The sequence below is a fragment of the Cygnus atratus genome, chromosome 1 (assembly GCF_013377495.2).
Source record: "Cygnus atratus isolate AKBS03 ecotype Queensland, Australia chromosome 1, CAtr_DNAZoo_HiC_assembly, whole genome shotgun sequence".
Lineage (NCBI taxonomy): Eukaryota > Metazoa > Chordata > Aves > Anseriformes > Anatidae > Cygnus > Cygnus atratus.
The window spans coordinates 181,110,300-181,127,344 of NC_066362.1; the positions used below are offsets into that span (position 1 = coordinate 181,110,300).

At 40.1% G+C, this 17,045-nt stretch overlaps 1 protein-coding gene across 3 annotated transcripts in view; it reads right to left on the reverse strand.

The window, feature by feature from the left end:
• Positions 1–1,431: 1,431 nt before the first annotated feature.
• ATP7B (ATPase copper transporting beta) overlaps positions 1,432–17,045 on the reverse strand; it is a 45,991-nt gene continuing 30,377 nt past the window's right edge. For 2 of the 3 annotated variants that reach the window (XM_050714572.1, XM_035542589.2), the window contains 11 exons: positions 14,864–15,018; positions 14,525–14,659; positions 13,518–13,712; positions 11,767–11,949; positions 10,082–10,280; positions 8,620–8,766; positions 7,106–7,248; positions 5,653–5,856; positions 5,423–5,540; positions 4,544–4,646; positions 1,438–3,552 (listed from right to left, as the gene is read on the reverse strand). In XM_050714572.1, coding sequence (XP_050570529.1) covers positions 3,288–3,552; positions 4,544–4,646; positions 5,423–5,540; positions 5,653–5,856; positions 7,106–7,248; positions 8,620–8,766; positions 10,082–10,280; positions 11,767–11,949; positions 13,518–13,712; positions 14,525–14,659; positions 14,864–15,018 — 1,847 coding nt within the window. In that variant the 3' untranslated portion in view covers positions 1,438–3,287. Of the gene's footprint in view, positions 3,553–4,543; positions 4,647–5,422; positions 5,541–5,652; positions 5,857–7,105; positions 7,249–8,619; positions 8,767–10,081; positions 10,281–11,766; positions 11,950–13,517; positions 13,713–14,524; positions 14,660–14,863; positions 15,019–17,045 lie in introns of all 3 variants that reach the window. The other variant, XM_035542588.2, reaches the window with a different exon arrangement.

Sequence of the window (17,045 nt, forward strand, 5' to 3'; positions counted from 1 at the left end):
TAAATGTCATTAAATAAATGTCAGAATACATTAAATAAAGTCAAAGCTAGTCTTTCTTCCAGTCCTTTGGCACCTCTTGAGAGCAGGATAGTGTGTTCTGTTCAGAGTCCTCTCTTCTGATGATGTGCCAGCTCATTTTCCTTCCACAGAAATGAGAGAAAGCACAGCTGGAGACCACGTCAAGAGGTTGTCCAAGCAGTCACCTGGCCCCAAAGCAGGATTCAGGATTCACCTCTGGCTAAAGCATTTTCAACAGGTATGAGCCTGACTGCCACACATGGCCAAAGAGCCCCTCTTGACAATCTCTTCCCTGCTAGACAGTTCCTCCTTAGCCACTGATCTAAATCCTCCTTGATTCAATAAGCCTATTATTTCTTCTTCTATCCACCTTGAGCACAAACCTGAAATGATGAAAGGACCAAATTGTTCTTCTTGTATTTGAAGACATGTAGTTCCTTTAGGAATGCTGTTGGCAAACCTACTCAAACTCTTTCAATCTGCTTACATTTCTTATTCTCAGGTACTTATGTTCCCATGTTTTCTAGACTCCTTGTAAATCTCATTGCTCTTTTCTGAACTGTCTACATTTCCTAACAAGCATGGCATACAAAACCAGACCTGCTGCTTCAGCTGATACCTCACCAGAGTTGTTTTATGTCACGTAGATGACAACTGTTACACACCTCTGTGTATGTGTCCACACTGCAGCACCGCAGCGCTGCTAGAATGGGTCACAAAACAAATGTGAGTCAACTACTTGACCTTTTCCTGCCAAGCTGACCTTTAATTCCTCTCTGTCCTCTCTGCAACATTTGTCAGTCCTGTCCAATTTCTCAGGACAATTTGGAATTCTAATTCCACCCTTCAGCCTGCTTACAACCTAACCTGCCTCAATGCACAGTATAATTGTCTTTTTCCCTGCTTACTCTGCCTGAACTAGATCTCAAAGCAGTCACTCTAATCAGCCACAAAATCTCTCTTACCCAAGTACATGGTAATTTTGAATGTGTGTAGAATATGATCTTTGGCTTAAACTGTTTTTCAGATGTGTTGCTTTAACAAGCAGTAGACTAATCTAGCCAGCAGACTGGTCTGAAGTTCCAAAAAGTGGTGATCAAGTCAACCATATAATCAAGTTAGCCTTAGTTCTGCTGCAGTGTATCAGAGAACTTCTTGCAACTTCAAACAGCACAAAGATGTGACCCAACAGACTGATTGGCTGAATTTCTTGGGTTTCCTTTTGTCCATGGGAAGCACGCTGAGTCACACTGAAGCACTTTTGCACAACATGTCACAAACCAAATGCTCATTGGCAGGGACATCTTGCATATGCATCCTGCAGTCCAACAGTTACTGCTTACACTTTTTTTTTTTGGTGCACCCCTACAAAAAACAGCAACAACAACCACCAAGACACACAGATGTTTGTTTAAAAAAACACCAAATTTTTACTGTAAGCACTGGTAAGGAAACACAACATAGTGAAACAGTAGACCACCTTCCCCACAGGGCCGTCTGTAGGCACCTGTGGCATGTTTGAAAAGTGCACGCTGTGAAAGTAATCTCTGCACATATAAAGAGATTTTACAGTTTTAAAACTGATTTGTATTTGTATTTAAGACAATGCTGTTGATGTTTTCTAAGGACAGCTCAAAAATAATATTAAGAGGAAGAGAGAATAGGAAGACCTGCCTGATGCTTTAGGAACAGTCTCTTTCCTGACTTGTAAAAACAAAAAGAAATTAGGAGGAGCGGGATATGAACCCCCGTTGGAAACAGTCCTATATATAGGTCAGTGAAATTAAATGCTTATTTCACATTGCTCGGCATGGTAATATCTGTCCTTTCACCTTTTAGATCAGACCATAAAACTCTGGTCTGCTTACTTCAGAGTCCCACAGTCCAGCAGTACAGCACCATGGGACCAGATTCAGTGCACTGAAGCAGTCGATTGCCCTGACTGACTCCAAAAGGTGTTAAGGGATGAATTTGACATTCAGAGTGACAAAGTTACTGCCAGCTTTGGTAAAGACGTTAAAGTGAAAAACGTTTGTTCAGCACCTTCATTTCTTACTAAACTAGAGAAAAGATGAAAATTAAAACCAATTCAAAACATGAAAACCCATTTACATTAAAATTCAAGCTATTACAGACCGTTTTAGTTCAAGCCCTTCTGTCATCAGAAACAGTAAATTATACAATGGCAAGTAGAAGTCCAACATTTTAGGGCCGCTTTTCCACCACGTCCCATTTAACCTTTAGACTCCACTTTAATCAACACGCAAACTGGAGTTAACATGCAATGAACCAACATTAGACCTAGTCCTGCTTTCAGTCACTCCATGGTAAATACCTCCTTCACTCACGCTGATATAAATTCTTCACTCAGAGGGAAGAGCCAGCCAACTGTCCAATTGTCTGGGACTTCAAAGGATCCTGCAAGGTATCCACAGGAAAATACTGCGCTAACTTGGACCAGGAATTGCATTAAGAATGGAATATTCCTAGTGACTATAAAGAGTTTGTCCCAAACAGGAATATCTGTAAACATAGTAAGAAGTCAGAGAAGATATCTTGTGTGAAGAAAGGGGAAAAAAGAGCTGATGTGGAGCAAAAGAGAAAACCTAGGAGAGCAGTGGGAATCACTGAACAAGTTTAGCAGTGGAAATGTGCACCAAAAGGATGTGGATATTTGAAAGCAAGTGAAAGTCTAACATGGACATTTCAGAGAGTTTTAGTCAGTGAAACACTGAAGCATTTTTGGTCCAATAAGATGCACACGAATCCTAAGTATAAAGTGCTCTCACAGTGATGTGACTAGTTAGGATTCTGCTTAAAAATACAGCTTCCAACCACAGAGCTCCTTATGCCACGGATATTTTCACTTCGACACTGAAACTAGTATTTGGAAGCTCTGAAAATATTTTTGCTTCATATACTCTTTAAAGAATAAAGTTAGAAAGAGTGAAAAGTATGAAATTTGGTGCCCAGCGAACAGTCCAGAAGAGAGAAACTCCATTCAACTCTGAAATTACAATTTTACATTATTTCACTGTTTGCTGTGTGCAAAGGAGCCAGTTCACTACAGAGCCCCAGATTCTTTCAGCGACTGGACGTAACTGGTGACCTGAAGGAATCCACAGTCCATACAACCCAACACCAGACTGAGTTGCAATCATTTTGTGAGCTGAAGGAATAGCTTCACTTATAACCTTGAAGATCTTGATGCCATAACTCAGTTCCTCTCGTCACTGGAATGTTTCCTGCTGCACTAAGAACACAGTGCTTCAGATGTACTGTTCTTCATCTCTTCCGTTCATGAGCAGCGACCACTTGTCCCCTTCCTCCTCAAAAAAGCCATTATGTCTGGGCAGCTTGTCTGAAGTCAAGGAAGAGAGTGACACTTGACTAATCTGATCCCATGGAGCTGGTCTGGATGAATCCCTCCTCCTATCATCCATTCCAATGTGAACACTGATTTGGGAAGGAGTAAGTGGCTTCATGCGGCCTTGAGCTTGTGCCTCATAACTTTCTGTGTCTGGCTTCTTATAACTAAGAAGAGAGAGAGAAAAGACATTTAGTATCAAGAGGTCAATGTGTGGAAGTGACTTTGGCATTACAATAAATCAGAAACTTCTGATAACCTGATTGCTACCTGCACTTTAGATAAAATATTAATGGCTAAGAGCAGTGGTCACAAGGCATTGCGAGAGTTCAAACAGTAAACGAGAAGGTCTCTCAAAATGAGGTTTTTCTTCAAGACCGTGATCTCATTGAGCATTCACAGGATCAGAATCATGATGCACTAACAGACTTCCTACATCAGTTGACACTACACTGTACACTACAGAAGACCCAAGCTACAGTAGAAATCTTTGAAGGTTTGGACTAATTTTAGAAACTCCAAAAATTCTGATTTTAAAAAGATGCTTGTTCACAAAGCTCTTAAAAGTAGGTCCATTGCAACTGCACCCAAAAAATGTAGAATATAAAGTTAATAGAATTTGAAAAATCTTGTTATATTTCAAAAAGTCATTCACTTCCAATAAAATAAAAGTAGGATGCTTTCACCAGTTGCAAAGGTCAAAAGAGTAAATGTACTTTGCTTCTCTTTTTCTCCTTGGCTAAATTAAAAAGACTAAATAATAAAAACAGGTGCAAGTCTTTCAAAAAATCATTTACTGCTACTTTATGGAGAACTCCCATTTGAATTATTTGTTCAGTTGATATTCACAACAAGAACAGCACCGATCATTACCTCCCTTGGTACTGAACTTGGTTCACAATCTCCAACACAGCCGCCCTTGTGGCATCCACTCGCTATTTTAGCTGATAATTAAAGAACACTCAATATAGTCTTAGTCCAGGTGTGTTCACGATAGTGACATCCATCTCTTTTGGAGCCAAGAATTAGACAGAACATCCCCATGCTAAAGGGCTGTCAGGTGTTTTTAGGTATACAAAGCCCAAACTACTCTCTCGTTCGAGTGCCAGCAGCAGCGCTGCCGACAGCTCCCCAGTTGCTCAGTGTAAGCCAACTTGCCATTTCAGCTGCAGGGAGGACAGCACGACGGACACAGAGGAAGCTGCCATTGCAGCTGATCCCATCCAAGGCTGAAGCACGAGGCCAACGGGCATGAACACACCTAGGAAAAGAGCATATTGACGTCAGCCTGGACAGCTTGTCCCACTGCAAACATTTCTGTCCCTGCATATCACAGAACAGAGCAACGTGACTTACTGAGACCTCTAGAAACACAAATAGATAAACATGTATTTACTTACTTAGTTTTAAATATGTCCCTTCAGTTGCAAGGGATGGTTTTTGCACAAATTCAGCTACAAGACTGCAGCCACAAGGTAAGACTACTTGTCCCTTCTGCACGTATGAAAAAAAGCAAAAGCAATAGAAAGACAAAGCAACAGGCCAGGCAAATGAGGGAGAACTTACTGACAAAGAAAAAGAGAAAGAGAACTGCTGAAAGTAAGTTTTAAGTAGGAATTTGGAGCATGAGAAGATGTCTGACAGAAGCAGAGAGAATCTAAATAGTACGAGAAAAAACGTGCAATCCAGGCTGAATAGAAGAGGAAGCACCAAGAAATGGGATGATCTCTCTCATTAGAGCTGGTTTAGCATTTACTAAAACTGATCCCCAAGTACTGCTATGTAAAATAAGAGCTTTTTATTTTTTTTTATTTTAACATACAAGAATTCATTAATAAGAACTTAAAATTTGGAGCATATAGACGACTTCTACCAGCATTAATATAAATGTACATAGATATTTTGTCCTCCCTCTGCCAACGTTTAGATGCTTCAGGAACCTCTCTTCAGCTGCTAGAGCAGGAAATCCTGCAAGAGGTACCACAGAGCTCAACTGTGCTGCTGTCTTCCTCAGGCTGAGCTCCAGCAGGCACCCACCTGCTGCTATTGGTATTCCAAGCAGATTATAAATTAAGGCAAGAATCAGATTTATCCGTATCCTTCGTACTGTTCTCTTTGATAAGTGAATACTGGCAACAACATCTAGCAAGTTGTTCTGCAAGACAGAAAAGCATTGAAAGGTTTCCACATGCTTTCTTCAGAATATCGAGCTAAAAAGAAGAGCAACAAAGTGATGAAAGAAGACAGGTCAAAACTGTAGTACTCACTCGGATAAGAACAACATCTGCTGCTTCAATGGCAACATCAGTGCCTGTTCCAATCGCAATTCCAATGTCGGCCCTGGCTAGTGCAGGGGAATCATTGACTCCATCACCAACCATTGCAACCTTCCTCCTCTCATTTTGGAGCTCCTGGACCTTTGCAACCTTGTGAGAAGGAAGAACTTCAGCGAATACTTTTTTGATCCCAACCTACATACAAAGAAAGAAACACATGCTTGTTGGTGATATTCTTCATGCCAAAGGGAAAAGCAAACAAAGGAAGATCACCCAAACTAATTCTGGTCCAAGGCAACACTTGCAAGCGGCATAGAAAGCTAACGAGCAACATGCCTTTGGTGTAAGAAAGGGATTGATTACAGTCCTCTTCATCATCACTGCAGAGAGGCTGGCAAACCATGCACTGCCCTTGGCATCGTGCCTCATAGGGCTCCTGAAGCTCTACTGCCCTGGCAAGTAAGGGTTTGATGGCTAAAACAGACAGTTTTCAGCTAATCATGCTGCTTGATGGATATGCACCACTAAAAGTTTTAGGGAAACGCGCATAGAAGTCGTATACAATCAGGCACTTACACTAGGGAAAACAAATGTTAACATAAATATGCAGGTCTCAGGGAAACTGAAAATAAAGCAGATGGCTGGGTGAGTTTACCCGTCCACACCTCCACTAACCTGGAGGTGCTTAACCAATAGCTTAGTGCTGCAGTTGAAGAACAGAGGTGGGTGTACTAAAGAGGGCCGTGATAATACCCCTGGTTGGGCTGCCTCATGAGGTAGAGATCAGCTTTTCACTACAAGAGGTAGAAGTCAGCTTTTTACCTTTCAAAATGTAACATTTTAAAAGTGGCTCCCCCATTTTTCCATTGGAAAGGAAGTAAGTGACAAAATTTCAGTGAAAATGTTAAGTTGGCACAGACTAAGCTCATTTGAAAACTTCACCTGAGTGCCCGGAGCCATAAATCAAAGTCTGTTTCTGAAAAACTTCTTCCCTTAACAAAGAAAGGTGGGGTGGGAAAGCACTTCAAAACAACTGAACGCAAAAGGTGAAAGAGTGAATTAAAATATGATCCCAACTTCCAAATCCCAACTTCCCTTATACTGGGGACAGCACTGGACCTTAAAGGCACTTTCCTTCATCACTAACGAAACATGACTGCCCTTCAGTGGAGGGAAGCAGGAGGCTTCAGTTCAGTAATGGACTAGTTCCTGCAAGGAACTCTGTGCCCCTGGAGAAGTACTGAATGCTTCTCTTCACTGAGATTCTAATGCAGTCACTGGGCTTTACTATGCCATACGACTTCCCCTGATTTTCAGTCCAGCTCAACAGAAGTTAATCTTTCTTTAACACATCCATGGAAACTCTGATTGCTTACTCCCAATCCACTGGAATAAGCAGATCCTTGGAAGTCCATCACACATTTTTTTAAACACAAAAAGGTACCTGAGTAGCAATGGCTTTTGCAGTTTTTCTGTTGTCTCCTGTTATCAGCACCACGTCTATTCCCATGTTTTTCAGTGTGTGCACAGCAAGGGCTGCCTCCTGCTTGACAGTGTCTGCTATCGCAATCATTCCACACAGGGTACCTTCACAAAGAAACATCCTGCATTAAAAACAGCTGTGGGAAGCAAAGGGGCAACAAAAGAATAGGACTTTCCCTCCATCACACCACGGTGGCTCATAAAGCAACATTTTCCGAGCAATATCGGCTTTCACAAGCCTGAACTCCCCCATCTGAAGTTTCCTAAGCTATGGCCCCTTTCTTACACACACTTATATACACACCCCTCTAATTTATCTGTTCCAAACCTAACAATAAATTCCTTTGATAAAACTCTTGGACCAGGAAGAAGGGGAAAAGAAGCGGGTAGCTTTTAAACATGCCTGACTCATTGGTTTTATGGTATGGACAAATATGATTGTGGGCCAGAGAAAGTTTTGTGCCCAGGTCACATGCTGAAGCTATTCTTCCAGGATGCAGAGTATGTGTTTTTATATCCCCTAATCTTCCAGGGTTGGACCTCTATTACAATTAATTACTTCTCTACAGGAATGTTGTGCCTATCTTCCAACACATTGACTGAAAGGTATATCCGTGTTTTCTGCACGACTTACAAAAATCCCACGCTGTTTTATCACTGCGTGTTACCTTTTCAAAAGCAAGGCCTTAAGAAGGTTTTAGTCCCCAGTTCCTCTGGTCACTATCACTACCAATAATAGGAACTCCAAGTGTACATCAGGGTCCTGATTTGCAGCATTTGATTTTGATGGACCCTGATGGAGCCCCAGCGGAGACATGCAACGGCCTCTGAAAAATATTCTGTGGGCACATCAAGATTATATATTCACTAATCAAATCAGAGGCCCCAAATCAAGACCACAGGTGCACTGGCAATCTATCACCATTACAGCAGTTTCTCGTGTTAAGGTACTGTCTACGATCCCTTTCTGTGTAGCACAGAACAGAAGCCCTCTGGAAAATCTCATTTAGTCTAATCTAGTGTTTCTTTTATACTTGAACAATCTAATGAACTGCCACGTTTATTCATGAAGTATTTTGAAATCAGTAACACAACGGGTCAACCTGAAATCCTTAAGTGATGTAAAGTCAGGGTGGGACATCAGTTTGTGGTTGCATACCCTGCACCAGCACTGCTTTTTGGAAGCAGGAGGTTCAGAAATGAATATTTAAATTAAAAATTACCCAACAAGATCTTTAAACACTGAAAGTAATAATTATTATTTATAACATTATAAGTTATTGTAATATTATAATATCACAATTGTATTATTATATATATAGTATATATATTGTATTACTATATAAATACTGAAAATAATAAGTAGTAGTAGTTTCTTGACACTAAGTTACCAATGAATTGGTTCCCTTTGTTTTTATCCCTTCCACAGTAGAACCATTTGACATTTATTAAGTCTCTTCAAAGAACAGCAGTTACCATCTATAGCCACTAATATGGCAGTCTGTCCTTTCGTTTCGTGGTCTGTCATTGCATCATTTACATCATTTGCAATATGCAAGCCATTGCGTCGCATCCACTCACGATTTCCAATCAGTACCGAGTACACATGGGAAGCTGATGGACCTTTGTGGGGAGAGAAAAGAAAAATGAGAAATTTACAAAAAGGAGACATGCCAGAGACATTATGTTTGAGAATGACAGTTTCAGGCTGCATTAGCTATTGAAACACTCTGCAGAGGTTTTCTTTTGTGTGCGTCTTTGACTGGGAATGGCCACATCCAAGACACTTCATCTCGGGGCTTACCAAATGAAATGAGGCTTATTTGAAGTGCTGCTGTCACGGCCAAACCCAAATGCATAGCCACTACCTGATGACAGCCTCATAAAACTCTTCTCCTTCAAGACTCACTTCTGAGCCCTTTTATACTCAGAACTGCGTCATGAACTTAATGGAAGTATTTGCACATATTTGCCTTTGTGAGTTCGCATTGTTTTTCTGGATAAGTGCAGTGTGCACATTTCCTAAATGTCATGCCACATTGTTCTCACAACTAACAACTTCTTTCAAATATAAAGGCTATTTTTGGTAACAAAAAAAGTAGTTTTGTTCTAACAAACAATGAAACAGTATGGAGAGCACTTCATTAAGAAGTCAATCCAACTTCACAAAAGCCATCTGAAGCAAGAGAGAAGATATTACATCAACACCATTCACAAACGGCACAGTTCTGATGATTAAAGTTCTTATTTTATTTAATTCTTCTAATAGCTTTCTCAAAAACGTCAGAAGATACACAGTCTTCAGAGAACTGACGAGCTTCTTAAGGAAGGCTTTCAATATGTATTCTTTCTCTTGTACAATAACAAAGATCAAAGTGCCTTTCACAGAGCCTGAAACAAAAATAAATGTATTGGCTAAATCAAAAACATTAGGCACTGCAACTTTTATTGTGCATCTGCTGAATGGTTTTGGTTTTTTTTTGTTTGTTTGTTTTTTAATTAAGTGCCTTGAGAGATATTGAAACAGAAAACAAAAGGTCCAAGTTATTACGGAACTAAAAGGTAGGACATAAATGTAGCAGTAAGATAACGTACGTTAAAGGTAACTGCTTCAAGTGAGAAGATCATGCTAATTGTCAAATTTTATTCTCTGCTGGACCATTCTTCTGTCCAAAAGGGACCTTGCTGACTACGGCTTATTGCCTATGTATTGTACAGACTTTTGGAGTACTCAGCACTGTAGCATCTAGATCCTTAATTAGGTTTCTGAACTCCAGAGCAATTGAGAGTAGGGGAGAAGAGAGTTTGAATTTTCATTAAGGTGTATTTTTGTCCCTCGTGTTCTTTGTCTCTCTCTCCATCTTTCTGCTGTTCCTAGTCTGGCAGGATTCATTAGCCCTTGCATTGCAACCAGCAGTCCCTTTGGGGGCAGACGTACCTTCTGATTCAGAGAGCACGATCAGTGTGTTATCTTCCAGAGGAACACTGCTGTCCATACTCCTGTTAGCGACCCGCTCACCCAGACCCTCCTCGGCCATGCCCAGGACGGCCTCAACACCGCCAACTTTACAGCTGATGCCACAGCCTGGGACTGCCTGGAAGTTGGTGCAGTATCCCAGGCTCTGAGTGCCAAGCTCCTGCAGATGTAAGCAGAGTTCACCATCAGTCAACGTGTGGTACAAATATTAGACAACTCCCACCAAAAAGAGACTTTATTCTTCCTCTTGACAAAGACTTAAAGCAGCATAGAGCATCAATAGTGCAGAAATTAAAACAAGGATGTTCTAGATGTGCTGGGGTTTTCAAAGGCAAAGAAGTTACAGTTTGGTTCATGACCTCAGCCAAGACTAGGAACTAAAAAGAAATACTACAGCAAGCCATACAGCCTCTGAAAAGAGGCAACTTCTAGTTAGCTTCACAGACAAGTGGCTGTGTGGCATCAGCCCTTATGCATATACACACACACATATAAGGACAGTGAAAAACTGCATCTAATTCCTGTGATCTGCTGATCTGGTGGATGATTCTACTAGGGAAACGGTTTTTTGGTTTTTTTTTTGTGGAGTGAAGGAGAAGCCAGTGAGTACCTTCAAGATGAGAAAATAGATCACCAGGACTCTATCGTTTTTTTTTTTCCCATTCTCTTTGCAATTCATTCATTTATAACCAAGTTATTCTGGCTTATCACTTGAAGTCAGAACTATGTGTACCTTTCAGTGACCTCATTACAATGTCAAGATAAGGCACACGGTAAGAATACCTTCAAGCAGTATAGCATTTGAATTCATATAACCATAAGCCAGTAATAATTGGTGCATGTGACAATGACAGAAGTATCAGGGAAACTAAGACAAATTTGGAAACAGAAAATGTTTTATATAAAAGAGGCAACTGAATCACTACCTACACTCTTTTTTTCCTTCTAAATTTACATGTTAACTTCTAAATTTCACGACTGAAAGATCTATCATTAGTAAGTTTCAGATTCATCAACTAATGACAAGAAGCCCAGTGACTTTTCTTAGCAGCAAGAAGTTGGTTATTTTTAAAGCAGGTTTCCTATGTTGGTTTCTATTTGTGCCTTCATTCTTCCTGAAATACTTGATGAACACATGCGATATGTAAGTGACCTCTAAGGATCACGTGTGAAAACGTGAGTAATCTATTAATTCATTTGTGAAATTCACACGTATCACAGGATAGTATTCACGTTTGTTTTAAAGCTTTTTGCTTAATCTATTCAGATAAGCAAGTGACTAATAGAAGTGACTACTACCATCAGGTGATATGTGAAATGTCACCACATATATTTGCTTCATGATGCTATTTTAAACATAAGCATTCTTCCTGCGTATATTCTGCAATCCTTTTTTTTCCTGTTATTTCTGGGAAAACGTCATAAGATCTTGCTTGAGGACTCCATAGAATTACCAGAAAACCAAAGCTTAGAATATGCCTTCTAGGTATCATCCAGAGTAAGATGCACAATCATAAAGTGCGCCAGCTTTTCAGCCTGTTACTTTTCAGGGAGGCCGGTCCCTCTGGAACTTGCTCATTTCACACAACATCGCTGCATTCACGTAGATCCCTTCAAGCCTGAGGTGAAACAGAAAGGCTAAGTACCTCTTTGCAGTATTTAGTGACTGCCACTCCTAAAGGATGCTCGCTGCTGGCTTCTGCAGTGCCAACCACCGCCAGGACCTTCTTCAGAGAGAGCACAGCTGTGTCTCCCAGCAGAAGTACCCTCATCACTTTAGGAACTCCACAAGTGATGGTCCCAGTTTTATCAAACATCACAGTCTTGATCTGCAAGAAAGAAACCACAGTTACCACCTAAGCTGTGTGATCATAGGGATGCTTGCATGCTTTAGGCACATAAATGCAGGACAGAGATCAATAATCAGTTTACTGTAACCAAACCAAGATGAATAAACCTACAAAAGCCAGGAATTCCTGTACTGTGAACTGTCTGTGCAATAGGACTCTTTATGCCTTCTTATTCATTGCCCATATAGCTGCTGTATCGTGCTGTACCTGTATCAGGATCTCAGACAACACAGTCACTGCAGGACTTGTCTGTGTGTGTGTGTATACGTATTCCCATGCAGGATTCATGTAATGGCACCTTACTCACTTTTACCACGAGGTATGCAATACAAGGAGGGCTTTTACAACTGCTGTTCCAAATGATTAACAATAGCATTTAGGAAAGAGGATTCAAAGTTGTTTGGAGATAAAGCAGGTGGGAGAGAATTCAAGAAACTGCAACAAATTCAAGAAACAATGATCTAACCAAAGCCAACCTCACCAAATTCAACAATCACTTATTAGCCAGACCTGTGGGTCTTGAGGAATCCACAAAGAACCAAGAAACACAGTCCCACATACATTGAAACCCAAAGCTAAAGTCAATTCTAATCTTGAAAAATAAACACGGGACAGAGAAACACACAAACCAAAACCCTTAAAGTCAGCACTATTTCCATTCTCAGCTATTCCAGCCCATCAACCCTGCAGAATCCAACAGGTCACCTAATTTTGCAAGCCCTGACCCAACTTTTCTCTGTAATCCAAAAGTTAAAAACAAAACAAAACAAGCTAACACTAATTAGAAGTATTTTTCCTGTTTTTTTTGTAGTTGTTGCTTTTTATTTGTTGCTTTTTTGTTTTATTTTGCAGAGCCTCATAAAGAGCCTTCTAGCCTTTCCTACCACGTCCAGTAAAAAAAAAAAAAATTATTATCAGTCTGATTAACTTATTCTTACTATCCTTTTCACTTAAAATATTCTGTTTATGTCCAATCTAGTCTCCCATAGCATAGTTTAAACTAATCTTCTTTTTACTGGCATTGGACATGTCAAATCCTTCTTTCTCCTCCTCCTCTTTTCATCAGTTTTCTGCCTTTGAAAGGATTTTTCTGCCTCCCCTCCATCTTTTTTTTTCATTTTAAACTAAAACAACTTCAGATCATTCCACTTTTCTCTTACATCTTACATTTTAAACCACGATCATGAACAAGATACACATTTCACAGCAGCCCTCTGAGAAAATAAGAAAAGTGCTGGGATATCAGGCTTTCATGGATGAGAATGCAAAAACCAGAGACCTCTCTAGGCCATGCAGAACATTAGCAGCCTCATAGGCATTAGACTGCAAAAACTGTTGGCTCTCAACACATTGCTGTGACTACTTTGAATTGTGGAGAAAGGAGGTCAAGGTCATCATCTTTACCCTCACGATCAGCTGCCAATGGGAAAAAAAAAAAGAAGTGAAAATGCTGTAGTCTTTCTCTGGATCAACGGGATTTCCTGCAAAATTGTATTTTATGTTGCAACAGCTGGGTAAGCTACAGAAAGTACAAATGAACTATTAACCTTGTGTGCCATTTCCAGGGGTTTTCCACCTTTGATGAGAATACCGTTCTGCGCAGCAACTCCTGTGCCCACCATCACAGCTGTTGGGGTAGCCAAGCCTAAAGAACAGGGGCATGCAATACTCAGCACAGTGATTGAGGTTTGAAACGCAAACCGCAGTATCAGTTCAGCTTTTGTAGCGTGTTTGTTCTGATCCTACAAGAGAGAGGGGAAAAAAAAGAGATGCATGTTTGCTGATAGAAGTTAACACAAGTGCAGTCAATCATATCCAGTTCAAAAAAAACCCACACATTTACCCAGAAACCTCCAGCAGAGGAAAGCAATCTATTATTGTTACTGTAATGGTAGAGCAACATCAATATTATGAATTGTTTATGGCATTATTTTGTGGCTTTCTTGCTGCTCAAGCACACATATGCTTCAGGACTTTCTGTTGGACACCACCTATTTAAGCAATACAGCAGAATTACCCCTCACGTTAAGGGGTTTGACAGAGTGACCCTGCTCTCAGGCTCCTGGACAACTGTAACTTCCTGGCATTCCCTTCATAATCTACCAAAGGAGAACCCTACTTCCAGGTGCATGGATCGCCACAGTTGCTGAGCATAGCAATACACATCCTAAAGATAAGAGAAACTCTCCTTCCTTCTAAAGCCAAACCCACTATCTGCCATGGAACAGGATGTCCAACAAAATATCAAGCATAACAGGAATGACTCAGCGCCTTTCAATACAGTTATAGATAATGCTTAATGTTTAATCCAGAAGGATTAAATAATTTCAGTTTGTAAGAACCCAACACAGAAATAAGGGCTAAAAGCACAGGTATATTTATACCCGCAAATATATTTTAATGAGTTTAATTATCTACTCCATGTAGAAAACACCACACTGTACAAAAACATTTGCCATGTTACAACATCAAACCCTACACACACAGAAGGTATATTAATTTCATTGGGAGATTTCACTAACAACAAAATCCAACTCTTAACGAAATTACTTACAGGAAAATATTTCTGAATGATATCAAATTTTATAAAACCAATTGTGATCCATACTATCAAAGTCACTGTAGAAATAATGATGATAAATGGAACAAAATATCCACTAAACCTATCTGCCAGTTGCTGGATAGGTGCCTACAAAAAGAAAAAGAGATATTTGCATGTTTATGATCAAAACACAAATATGCAGAATTCATGAAAATAATAGTCTTTATCTGATTCTTTTTTTGAAGTCTGGAAAAACACAGTTTGCTGAATGTGTAAATATGTCAAAATAAAGAATCTTTTTTCTTATTTAATCAAAATCTGTGAATAAGGTTTACTTTCTATTACTTTTACCTTTGACATTTGAGCTTCTTCCACCAATTTCACAATCTGTGCTAGAGTGGTATCGTTACCAACATGGGTTGCGTTAACAAGAACTGAGCCATGCGCATTTATTGAACCAGCGATCACTGTGCTCCCAGGCTTTTTAGTGACTGGCATGGCTTCCCCTGGAAAGAAACAGTAAGAATAAATGTGCCAGACCAGTGCAAACACCTCTAATGACAGTGAACTTATCCATTAGCACACAGCACATTGCATGCTAGCAAAATCAGCACGCTGAATAATGACATGAAATCACATCTTGTCTTTCTCTGTCTTCTGAAGATATGTATAAGTGGTGTCATACTTCTATAAACCTTCTTCTGGGTTTATTTTTGCAGCAAATGCCTTAGCAGACGTCTCTGGCTCTTCCTTTTCAGCCTGCCTAAGATCCAGGGCTCTCATTCTCCTACCTCCAGAAACATAATCCCCAGCCTACAAACACCAGTGTTGTGCCTTTCCATCACACACAGTACAGATGCCTGCATCCTGATATTTGAGTGGGCCCTGGTATAAATCTACAGTCTCTACTCCCAGATTTTCCTAAAATAGGCCATGGTTTCTCATGCCTTCACTGGAACTTTGAGACAGGTGGGAGGAGAAGTAATCTTTCTGAGGATCTTGGCTAAGAAATGCATCACAAAATAAACAGCCAAAGGGACAGGGCCACTGTGAGAGAAGATAGTTAATTTTGGGGCACCCAAAACGCAGATTATTAAGGTAACAGAAAAGATTTAGGATAAATTTTCTCTGTATATTATGTTTATGAAAAACTGTCATTTGGCACCAGCAGAGGTTAAAAAAAAAAAATCACAACCTGTGGACTGTGAACAGGAAGACACAGCACAGCTCCTCAAACCACAGAATGTGGAAGTAGTGTACAACAAACAGATGGCTCAGCCACCTCTGTTTTCTGTTATTCTGCTTAGCAAATGGGTCAGAAACTAGATCTTATGCTTCATTCTTTCCTTTCCTCAACCAAAAAAAAAATTAGCACTATTATCCCAGCAGGTAAAGTTAGCATCAGCCATCTCATTCCTTTCCCAGCTTTTTAATAAATCACTTCATTACTGAAGGAATTTGGGCAAGGCTTTATTTGATTAATTGGGCAACAATCAGTTTAATCTTCAAAAGCACAACAAAGTTGATCAGTCCTCTAACAAATCCAGCCTGCTGCCTGAAAAACACTACACTGCTTGGTGCAGTAATCACCAGCAACTGTAGAGGCTGGGGGTGGATGGAAATCCTACACCTTTCCCCAGAACAAAAGAGCCCGAACACCTGGATTATGAGAATCCCTCTTTGCCATTTTGCTCTGAACCTCTGAGCTACAACTTGTCCTGACCTTTTGTCAGACCAATAATGGAGGAAGAAGTGTAAGGTTTCTTAGTCCTAACCCTCCAGTATGCCATCCCTCAAAAGGGCCAGGAACAAATTGATCTTAAAAGGAACTGCTACAAATTTCTCCAACTGATATTTTGTACAGCCATGGGAGTTTAGACATTCTGTCTCCATTTCTTCCACCCTCGATTTTCAGACTAGAAAAGATATCTCTGTGGCAAAGCTCCTATTCTCACATTGTCTCTCCAAGAATCCCTACAAAACCTTTATTTTCTGTTCTTAAGGTAAGTGATAAGGACTGGTTCTCCTAAAATTAAGGGCGTCCCTCCTCCCCAGGCAAAGGAAATACATAACTACATCAAGCAAGCCAAGCCAATGACAATGTAAAAGTTACAGATCCTTTAAGTTGTTTATAAGAATTACACAATCAAACAAATCCTTATTATATTAACAAAATGAAATGAAAATTTCAGAAACTGTGAATAAGTCCTATGACCCTTAATGAGCCTCACGTCATGAGGCTTGCTTTCTCTCTCCTTGCCCACTTGGAAGTCCCTGTTGGAAGCCCTGTCTGATGTCCACGCATATACACCCCAGTATTTCAGCTGTATGTCTCCACTGCCCTTTAGAAGTTCTGAAAAGGTACCATCTCTACAATATATTCCTGGGGAAACTGCCAACATATCTCTGTAATAATGACAATAGTGTTTAGCCTCCATCCATACCATCAACACATCAGTAAAAGTCACCAAACTGAGCTGAGATGCTTTTGTTTTTTTTTTTGTTTGTTTTGTTTTGTTGTTTTTTTTCAGGG